The sequence below is a fragment of the Chiloscyllium punctatum genome, chromosome 24, assembly GCF_047496795.1.
Source record: "Chiloscyllium punctatum isolate Juve2018m chromosome 24, sChiPun1.3, whole genome shotgun sequence".
Taxonomy (NCBI): domain Eukaryota; kingdom Metazoa; phylum Chordata; class Chondrichthyes; order Orectolobiformes; family Hemiscylliidae; genus Chiloscyllium; species Chiloscyllium punctatum.
Window position 1 is genome coordinate 84,986,564 of NC_092762.1, and position 11,370 is coordinate 84,997,933.

At 44.7% G+C, this 11,370-nt stretch overlaps 1 protein-coding gene across 2 annotated transcripts in view; it reads left to right on the forward strand.

The window, feature by feature from the left end:
* cilp2 (cartilage intermediate layer protein 2) overlaps positions 1–11,370 on the forward strand; it is a 47,124-nt gene that overhangs the window by 23,690 nt on the left and 12,064 nt on the right. For both annotated transcript variants that reach the window (XM_072594378.1, XM_072594379.1), the window contains exons 7-8: positions 74–182; positions 1,969–2,117. In XM_072594378.1, the coding sequence (XP_072450479.1) occupies positions 74–182; positions 1,969–2,117 (258 nt within the window). The remainder of the gene's footprint in view (positions 1–73; positions 183–1,968; positions 2,118–11,370) is intronic.

Consider the following 11,370-nt stretch of genomic DNA (forward strand, 5'->3'; position numbering starts at 1 on the left):
TTTCTGTACTTTTCAATGTTCTGATCTCAGCTGCCCTCTCCATCCTTTGTTTCTCTCTCTCTCTCTTCAACAGAAAAGCCCTACCTTGTGAAACACCCCGAGACAAAAGTACGATTTGAAGGTGAGCGGGTGTCCTTCTGTTGCAAGGCCACTGGATCTCCATCTCCACTTCAATATGTGTGGTGAGGCGCTTTGTTAAGATTTCTTTTTGTCTGTTTTGGCTGCCCACGAAACCGATCCACTTCCTTCTGCAATTGCAAGACCTGGACACAGATGGAGTTGAGTTTGGGTTTTCTGAAATTTGAAACTATCCAGGATTAAACCAATTTGTTGTGTATCCCCTCCGCCACCTTAACACTTCAGCCCCCTTGCCTACTGTCGCACAGTAGCAGCAGGGTGTATCATAAACAGGATGCATTGCAGCATTCATCAAAACTCCTTTGACAGCACCTTTCAAACCCATGATGACTACGAGAAGAACAAGTCTAGAAGGTGCAAGGGAACACCAGCAGGTTCCCTGTCCAACTGCAGTGGTTCAGTCCAGTAGCTCAACACCATCCTCTCAAAAGACAATTAGTGATAATATTAGAAAGCATGTGACATTCTGAGGGGTCTTGACAAGTTGAATGTGAGAAAATGTTTTCTCTTGTTGGAGAACCAAGGTTCAATATTTAAAAATCCAGGGTCACCCATTTGAGTCAGAGATAAAGCAACTTTATTTTTGGGTAAGACTTTAGAATTTTTTTCCTGAAAAGGCTGTGGAAGCAGTGACATAGAATCCCTACAGTACAAATAAAGGCCATTTGGCCCATCAAGTCTGCCCTGAACCTCCAGAGAGTATTCCACCCTATCCACCTCCTCTGCATACTACAGGCAATTTCTCACGGCCAATCACCTGACCTGCACATCTTTGGACTGTGGGAGGAAAATGGAGCACTCAGAGGAAACCCACGTAGACACGGGGACAATGTGCAAACTCCACACAAACAGTCGCCTGCAGCTGGAATCGAACCTGGGTCCCTGGTGCTGTGAGGTAGCTGTGCTAACCACTGATGAAAGGTCCCGACCTGAAACATTGACTCCCCTTCTCCTCTGATGCTGCGTGACCTGCTCCAGCTCCACTCTTTATCCACTCTGACTCTCCAGCATCTCCTAACCATTGAGCTACTGAGCCAGACAGAGGTGGAGATATTCTTGATAAGTGAGGGGCCGTGAAAGGTTATCAGGAGTCGGTGAGAACATGGATTTGAGGTTACAATCAAATCAGCCTTGATTTTACTGAACGGCAGAGCTGGCTCAAGGGGCTGAATGGCCTGTATATGTTGATTGTGAGCATTAAACGCATTACTGCATCAAGATTATCAACCCTGGAGGATTCCAACAATCAGGGACCAGATTGATAGCTGCACTTATTCTAAAAGCGATAAGGTTTTGAAGCTTTCTTTGAATACCTTTGTTTGTTGATGGGTCAAAGTGTGGCTCTAGAAAAGCCATAGCCGGTCAGGAAACATCCGAGAGAGTTGATGATTCGGGCATAAGCCCTTCATCAGGAATAACCCTAATCCTGTCGCATTCCTGATGAAGGTCTTATGCCTGAAACATTGACTTTTCTGCTCCCCGGATGCTGCCTGACCTGCTGTGCTTTTCCAGCATCACACATTTCGACTCTGACTCTCCAGCATCTGCCGTCCTCACTTTTTCTCCTCATTTGTTGATGGTCCAACCAGGGAAAGAAGAATCTGTTCCCCTTCTGGCTGCGGGGAAGATGGGGCTCTGTAAGGATGGGTGTGTGAGGTGAGCAATGGTGGGAGTGTGAGAGGGTGAGGGAGGAGGAATCTCCCTACCGTATAGACACAAGCCCCATAGTTCTTATCCAAGTAGTCGGGTTTCCCTGTGTCATGTCACTGTCTAACATTACCAACTTTTCTTTCTGCCCATGCCTGCCCTTGCTCCTTGACTTTTGTCCAGGTATCACAACGGGACCCTGCTGGACACTAAGAATGAAGAAACCCTATTGCTGAAGGATTTGCAGAACTGGCAGGGAGGGCAATACCAGTGCAAGGTTTCCAATGGCATCAGCTCCATCAAATCAGTTCCAGCGACTCTCACAGTAATAGGTGAGTGACTGTACATGGAATATTCAGTTCCAGCTCTCTCTTACTCTCTCACTCACTCTCTCTCTCTTTCTCTTCCTGTCACTCTCTGCTGAGGCACTCAGTCCTGGCTGTCTTTCTCTGTCTCCCTCAGACACATGGACTCACTCATTCACCCACTCTCTACACTGACACACACACACACACACACAGCCACTCACTCACTCGCACATGGACACACAAACACACTCTGACATTCATTGATTCAATCATTCTCTCTCTCGACATGCAATAAGCCATGTACATGCGAGCACGCACACACTTATGAACAGCCATCACAGAATTCCTTTTGTGTCTTCTCTCTCCCAGTCACATAAATATGTTGATTCCTGCTGCTTTCTAGCCAACAGCCTTGCAGTTTCTTCTATAAGTGGCCATTTGTCCCATAGAACATAGAACATAGAACATAGAACAATACAGCACAGAACAGGCCCTTCGGCCCACGATGTTGTGCCGAACTTCTATCCTAGATTAAGCACCCATCCATGTACCTATCCAAATGCCGCTTAAAGGTTGCCAATGATTCTGACTCTACCACTCCCACGGGCAGCGCATTCCATGCCCCCACCACTCTCTGGGTAAAGAACCCACCCCTGACATCTCCCCTATACCTTCCACCCTTCACCTTAAATTTATGCCCCCTTGTAACACTCTGTTGTACCCGGGGAAAAGTCTCTGACTGTCTACTCTATCTATTCCTCTGATCATCTTATAAACCTCTATCAAGTCACCCCTCATCCTTCGCCGTTCCAACGAGAAAAGGCCGAGAACTCTCAACCTATCCTCGTACGACCTACTCTCCATTCCAGGCAACATCCTGGTAAATCTTCTCTGCACCCTCTCCAAAGCTTCCACATCTTTCCTAAAGTGAGGCGACCAGAACTGCACACAGTACTCCAACTGTGGCCTAACCAAAGTCCTGTACAGCTGCAACATCACTTCACGACTCTTGAATTCAATCCCTCTGCTAATGAACGATAATACTCCATAGGCCTTCTTACAAACTCTATCCACCTGAGTGGCAACCTTCAAAGATCTATGTACATAGACCCCAAGATCCCTCTGTTCCTCCACCTGACCAAGAACCCTACCATTAACCCTGTATTCCGCATTCTTATTTGTTCTTCCAAAATGGACAACCTCACACTTGGCAGGGTTGAACTCCATCTGCCACTCCTCAGCCCAGCTCTGCATCATATCTAAGTCCCTCTGCAGCCGACAACAGCCCTCCTCACTGTCCACAACTCCACCTATCTTTGTATCATCTGCAAATTTACTGACCCACCCTTCGACTCCCTCATCTAAGTCATTAATAAAAATTACAAACAGCAGAGGACCCAGAACTGATCCCTGCGGAACTCCACTTGTAACTGGGCTCCATGCTGAATATTTACCATCTACCACCACTCTCTGACTTCGACCGGTTAGCCAGTTTTCTATCCAATTGGCCAAATTTCCCTCTATCCCATGCCTCCTGACTTTCCGCATCTAGTGCATGTCTTTGGTCTATCCCACTGGGATAGGATATTCCCCAGAGGTGAATGAGTGTGTGAGATCAGTCCATGGAGAGTCAGTTATGAGTGTAGAGTTCACAGATTCTCCAGGCCCTGAGCCTGTTTCCGTGGTCATGGGCAGAAATCGTGTGAATTGTTGACCACCAGACGTGCCATAAATAAGAAAATCGAGTGGAGATCAGCTGATGGGCGAAGGGGCTGATTAGGAAAGAAGTCCAGCTCCGAGCTGCCAGAGGTTCAGCTCCTGCATGAGGGAAGTGGAGTGAGGGAGTGCCTTGCTAAAGTAGACACTGGTTGGGAATGGAGAAAGAGAGAGAGAGAGAGAAAGGGGAGTTGAGGGAAATCCAATAATTTTTTTTCTCGGCCTGAAGGTCCAACTCCTGCCTTTCCATGACCCCTGATGAAATCCCCAAACGCATAACAGAGTATTCCCTCCTGTCAGGTTCCTGAATCCTGTAGATTTGTTGCAATTCAATACTTTACACTGGGAGAGCTTCGCCTACAGGCTGTTATTTAAAATCACAACCTTGGCCAGTGAGCTTCACTGAATCAGGTTTCTGTCTGTCTTCAGTAAATATGATTCTGGATTAGTGGTGCTGGAAGAACACAGCAGTTCAGGCAGTATCCAAGGAGCTTCGAAATTGACGTTTCGGGCAAAAGCCCTTCATCCTTCATGCCTGAACTGCTGTGCTCTTCCAGCACCACTAATCCAGAATCTGGTTTCCTGCATCTGCAGTCATTGTTTTTACCTTCAGTAAACATGAGCCTTCACTTCCTTCACTCTCTGAAGCTAAGATGCCACCAAGTGGGAACAATGTGGAGTGGGACTGATCTTAACTCCTCCCTCACACCGTCCAGGTTGAACAGGTGGGAAAGGGAAGCATTAGAATTAAAATTGTTCCTCAGGATGTCAACACACCCCTGCATTTCCAGCAAACATCACTCGATAGTACTAAGGAGGAGAGACCCACCTGCACTGCCAGAGACCAGCACAGGCCCAGGGCTTGTTTATTTCTGCAGCTTTAGTTCTACACTTGGCCCCTGTGTTTGCTGCAAATAACATCCAAAGACTGAAGCATTAAATTGGATAAATTAATGAGCAACGCTAAACACATTCATCACATATTTGACATCGCATTCTATTACTGAAAGGATTTTTCTTCGCTATTCAGACAGATGCACAATTAATTTATGAATCATTGCATAGATTAGCTCAGACATAATCTTATTGCAATAATGCTTTGTTAATGCAACTTCTGAAAAATAAAATTACCTGGCATCATGCCAATACTCTGTAATTTACAAAGCTCAAGGCTGCTGAAGTGAAACAGGATAACCAAGGCCCAGCATTCTGTGTAACCATTATTCAACTGTGCATTTATGTAGCACCCTTTACATTCATTAGCTGTCCCAAGGCATTTCACCAGAGTGCTAAAAGACATGGAATGAGCTAAAGACAAGTGGCTGAAGAGCTCAGCCAAAGAGCTGAGAACCGTCCTAAGAGAGAAGGGGGGTGTGGGGTCTTGTGTACAATGGATAAAATCCTGACCCTGAGGTGAGAACCTTTTGGTTGGGGCTTATCAACCTGTCAATCAAATGGTCATTTGGTGACTGGACTTGGAGTGTCACTGAACTCTTTCACCTTGCACTCATCAGGACAATTTGCAAGAATACCAATTCAAAGGGAAAACAAATTAGAGTCTCTGGTTCAACTCAACAATATAGATGACAGCCATTTGTTGTTAATTTCTGAGTGTAACAGCCTGAGCAATTAGTCAGCCTGACCGGCTTCAAGTTAAAACAAAACTTGATAGTTAACTGTCAGTTATCAGCATTCTCCATGGCAACATCTCCATCTATTAGAGTGCTCATGCCAAATAATTAATACTATCCTCTTGTGCAGCACAAATGTTGGTTTTCCTCTCAGATTGAAATTTTTGCAAATTATCCTAATGAGTGAGAGATGAAAAATTTTGAGAAAATGGGCCTTTTTTTCTGTGATAATGTGTAAGTCTGTCTGGTGGACAGGAGCCTGCCAGTCTCCCGTGCCAGATGTGGAGTAGTGCCACGGCAACACGCTGGGGACCTACATTCCACATTCCCAGCACCTGAAATCCCCTCTAAACCTCCTGCCCTTCACCTTCCAATTATACCTCCTCCTTATTGACCCTGCAATTCATTTCTCACTAACTTCTCAGTGAGTGAGAGAGGTGGAGAGATTTAGGGAGTAAATTTCAAAAGCTCAGGGTGTTGACAGCTAAAGGCTTGGCTGACAATAATGGAACAATCAAAATTGGTAATAGAAACACAGAAACTTATAAAATATGTGCAGGAGTAGGCCACTCGGCCCTTCATTCTGCACCACCATTCAATGTGATTAATGCTGATCAGGCAATTCCAGTATCCCACTCCTGCTCTCTCCCCATCTCCCTTGGTTCCTTCAGCCGCAAGGGCCATGTCCTGGTCCCTCTTGAATATATTTAATGAACTGGCCCCCAACAGCTTCCTGTGGAGACAATTCCACAGGTTCACAGCTCCGCGTGAAGAAATTCTTCCACATCTCAATCCTGAATGGCTTACCCATTACTCTTAGACTGTGGCCCTAGTTCTGAACTTTTCCAACATTTTTGAACATTCTCCCCACATCTAGCCTATCCAGTCCCATCAGGATTCTATATGTTTCTGAGATATCCCCCTCATTCTTCTAAATCCCAGTGAGTACAAGTCCAATTCCAGTGGATCCAATGAGTCCAGTGATGGTCATAGGGGAATGGGTGCAGACACCCTGCAAGGTTGTGTGGTTGGGGGAAGTAAGAGAGACAATTCAGAAAGTGAAACGTCTTGTCTGATACATGGAAAATTTTAACATATCTCTTATTCTTAGTCATAGAGTCATAGGGATGTACAGCACGGAGACAGATCCTTCAGTCCAATTCATCCATGCCAACCAGATATCTCAACCCAATCTAGTCCCATTTGCCAGCATTTGGACCATATCCCTCCAAACCCTTCCTATTCATATACCCATCCAGATGCCATTTCAATGTTGCAATTGTACCAGCCTCCACCACTTCCTCTGGCAGCTGATTCCATACACACACCACCAACAGTGTGAGAAAGTTGCCCCTTAGGTCCCTTTTATATCTTTCCCCTTTCACCCTAAATCTATAACCTCCACCTCTGGACTCCCCCCAAGGGAAAAGACCTTGTCTATTTACCCTATCCATGCCACTCATGATTTTATAAATCCTTTTAAGGTCACCCCTCAGCCTCCAATACTCCAGGGAAAACAGCCCCAGCTGTTTAGCCTCTCCCTATAGCTCAAATCCTCCAACCCTGGCAACATCCTTGTAAATCATTTCTGAACCCTTTCAAGTTTCAAAACATTCCCCCGGTAGGATTCTCACATCTCAGTTGAAGGAAAGGACGCTGATCAGCCATGATTCTGTGGAATGGTAGAGCAGGCTTACGGGCCAAACAGCCTACTTTTGCTTCTATATCTTATGGAATCTTTTGGATTCCTTTTCTTTTTTTTACAAATCATCCCCTTCCCAAGTGGCTATTCCTCACATCAGAGGAAAAGGAAAGTTGGAAAGCTCAAGGAAAGAGCGAGCATGATAGCTGACCCACTGAAAAAAACATTTCACTAGTGGCATGGTATAAATCTGAGGAATTTTCCAACACTACCCAGACCAAATTTACAAGACCCTAACCCTTGCTGTTGTTATATTCAGTTGCAATTGCACTTTAACCACGGGGAACCGCGACTGAAGTATTTCACATGTAGGCTGCTTGTAACTGGCAGAGGCAGCAGGTGTGAGGTATTAATGAAGTGGAGAACTCTGAACAATTACCGACCAGTCGTAGCTGAAATGTGGTCCCATGATGGACCAATTAAGACATATTCCAGTGATTTATCAGGAATGCTTTGGCACAGGGAAAAACATTCCTGGACTTATGGAACTTGCACATGTGGAATCTTTGCCTCATTTCCTTTAATTGTCTTGTGCCAGGCGTTCAGAATTTCCAGGCTTTGGCATTTTGTTGTGTGTCCCAACACCCACCCCTATCACCTCCTGCCTCCCATGGGGGTACAGTTTGCTCCTGCTCCCCCTACAGCTGACGTGGATGGACTGGGTCATTCTGACAATGTTGCTGAGAAGTTGCTGTGTAACAATGGGCAAACCTGTCCTCACTGAGGACAATGATGTGATTGTAGTGCCACTAGATTTATAAACCAGAGACTGTGGGGACATGGGTCTGAATACCACCAAGGCAGTGGTAACCTTTGAGTTCAGTTAAAATGATAGTTTAATAGTAGCCCCTGTCGATTGTCATTAAAACCCGCCTGGTTCATGACTGTCCTTTAGGGAAGGAAATCTGCCATCCTTACCCGGTCTGTCCTACATGTGATCCATGTCCATAGTAACGTAGTTGGCTCTTAACTGTCCCCTGGGCAATTAGAGATGGGCAATGAATGCTGCCCAGCTAGCAACAGCCACGTGAATAAATTGTTTTTTTTAGAAGTAAAGCGCCAGCTACACTGCAGGAAAGACAGTAATTACAATGATTTGGAGATGCCGGTGTTGGACTGGGGTGTACTAAGTTAAAAATCACACAACACCAGGTTATAGTCCAACAGGTTTAATTGGAAGCACACTAGCTTTCGGAGCGACGCTCCTTCATCAGGTGATAGTGGAGGGCTCGATCCTAACACAGAATTTATAGCAAACATTTACAATGTGATGTAACTGAAATTATACATTGAAAAATTCATTGTCTGTTAAGCCTTTCATCTGTTAGAATACAGTGACAGTTTCACTTCTTTCATGTGTAAATCACATAACCTTTTTTTAAAAAGTTGCATTCTCGGGTTAGCTGTTAACAATGGTGATAGTTAGACAATATGTTGAAGGTGTTAGCCCCCTGTGTTCTCTGTCTATGCCATGATGTTTAGATTGATTCTAATCTAAAAAGTGAGATAATGGAGTTTTACATGAATTCATGCAGTTTTTGAGCTCAGAGTTCGACATGAATGTATGCAGCTTTTGAGCAAAGTACAATGTAACTCTGCAAGTACAAATTCACCCCACAAAATATATGTGTGCATGTGGGTCTGTGGGTGTGTGTGTCTGTCTGTCTGGGTTGGGGGTTGTGAGTGTGAGAAAGTGTGTGTGTATGTGTGTGTGTAGTGAGTGCAGTGTGTGTGTAGTGAGTGCAGAGTGTCTTAAGTCTGTGAGGGGGTGCGTGTGGGAGTGTGTCTCTGTAAGGGTGTGTGCGGGTGTCTGTGTGCACGTCTGTGTGTATTTGTGTCCGTGTGTATAGGAGTGCCTGTGTGTGAGTGTGTGTACAGTGCAATGGTGGTCTCCTGTAATGTGACATGAACCCAATCAACCAGGACCTTGGGTTCATGTCACATTACAGGTGACCACCATTGCACTATACACCCACACAGGCATTTCTATACACACATACACACGGACACACATACACACAGATGCACACACAGACACCCACACACACTCCCACACTCACATATGCACCCCCTCACAGACCTAAGACACTCTGCACTCACTACACACACACATACACTTTCTCGCACTCACAACCCCCAACCCAGACACACACACACACACACACAGACCCACATGCACACACATTTTGTGGGGTGAATTTGTACTTGCAGAGTTACATTGCACTTTGCTCAAAAACTGCATACATTCATGTAGAACTCTGAGCTCAAAAACTGCATGAATTTATGTAAAACTCTGTTATCTCACTTTTTAGATTAGAATCAATCTAAACATCAGGTCATAGACAGGGAACATGGGGGCTAACACCTTCAACATATTGTCCAGCTATCACCATTGTTAACAGCTAACCTGAGAATGCAACTTTTTAAAAAAAAGCTTTTATGATTTACACATGAAAGAAGTGAAACTATCACTGTATTCTAACAGATGAAAGGCTTAACAGACAATGAATTTTTCAATGTATAATTTCAGTTACATCACACTGTAAATTATTGCTATAAATTCTGTGTTAGGATTGAGCCCTCCACTATCACCTGATGAAGGAGCGTCGCTCCGAAAGCTAGTGTGCTTCCAATTAAACCTGTCGGACTATAACCTGGTGTTGTGTGATTTTTAACTTAGTAATTACAATCATAGAGCTGTATAGCACAGAACAAACCCTTCAGTCCCACTCGTCCATCACAACCAGATATCCCAACCTAATCTAGTCCCATTTGCCAGCACCCAGCCCATAACCCTCTAAACCCTTCCTATTCATGTACCCATCCAGATGCCTTTTAAATGTGGTAATTGTACCAATCTCCACCACTTCCCCAGCAGCTCATTCCATACCCGTACCACCCTCTTTGTGAAAAAGCTGCCCCTTAGGTCTCTTTTATATCTTTCCCCTCTCACCCTAAACCTATGCCCTCCAGTTTTGGACCCCCACCCCCACCCCCCCCACCCCTCCATCGGAGAAAAGGCCTTGTCTCTTTATCCTATCCATGTCCCTCATAATTTTGTAAACCTCTATAAGGTCATCCATCAGCCTCTGAAGCTCCGGGATAACAGCCCCAGCCTATTGAGCCTCTCCCTATAGCTCAAATCCTCCAACCCTGGCAACATCCTTGTAAATTTTTTCTCAACCCTTTCAAGTTTCACAACATCCTTCCTATAGCAGGGAGACCAGATTGATGCTGCATTTTCTCTTTTTATTTCTGTTTTCTAGCACTTGCAGTATTTTACTTTTGGGAATGATTTAACTCCTGGGCTAATAAACACCACAAACAATGTTGTTTTCATCTGACTGTTGACTCTTGGAAGTGGTTCAACCAGAATTAGCCCCATTACTGTGCCCTGGCTCATCTTGTTAAAGGGCCACAGATTATGTAGTTATGTCTCTCGACTTCAGTTTAAGATGGAAAGGTTTCAAAGGCTGCTTCAGAGTCTTTCACATTAGCGTCTGCATAAAGTTTCCCTGCAAAACCGCCAGCAAGTTTTATACATGCAGAACATCATTAAAAAAGAGAGAAAAAGGCAACTGGTTTCAAGGTGTTGACAGATATATAGCATCCTGCCAAAACTGAACAAAATGTCCCTTGTAGCAGAACAGCCTAGAAAATTAAGAAGTCCTCAGAAAACTTGGAGTGCAGGTGGAGCTGTAAATGGAATACCGCTGGGTAACCAACCTGATATATACAAAAAAATATTTGAAGTATTCATTAAGAATAAACGCCTTTGGAATTAATGGTGTGTGATGCTCACAATTGATTTTGAACTTTTCAGAAAGAAAGCTGCTGTGAACCTGACTGATGTTCTTCCAGAAGATCCTTTATTGAGGCAGCACTACAAAGAATTCAAGCTTCTAACGGGGAATTTAGGAGAAACTTCCTCATCCAGGGAGTTAGGAGAACTTGGAACTTACTCCCACAGGAAGGGGTTACTATTGCGGTGTTGAAGGGGAATCTGGATAGACCCATGAGGGACAGAAGAATAGAAGGATAGGGAGAGGAGCAGTTGCTGGAATCTGTGCTGAAAACAACAAATGCTGGAGATCACAGTGGGTTAGACAGCATCCAAGGAGAGAGAGCAAACCAACATATTGAGTCTGGATGAGCTGAGCTCTGATGAAGAGTCATCTAGACTCAATGTTAGCTTGCTCTCTCTCCATGGATGCTGTCTGACCCGCTG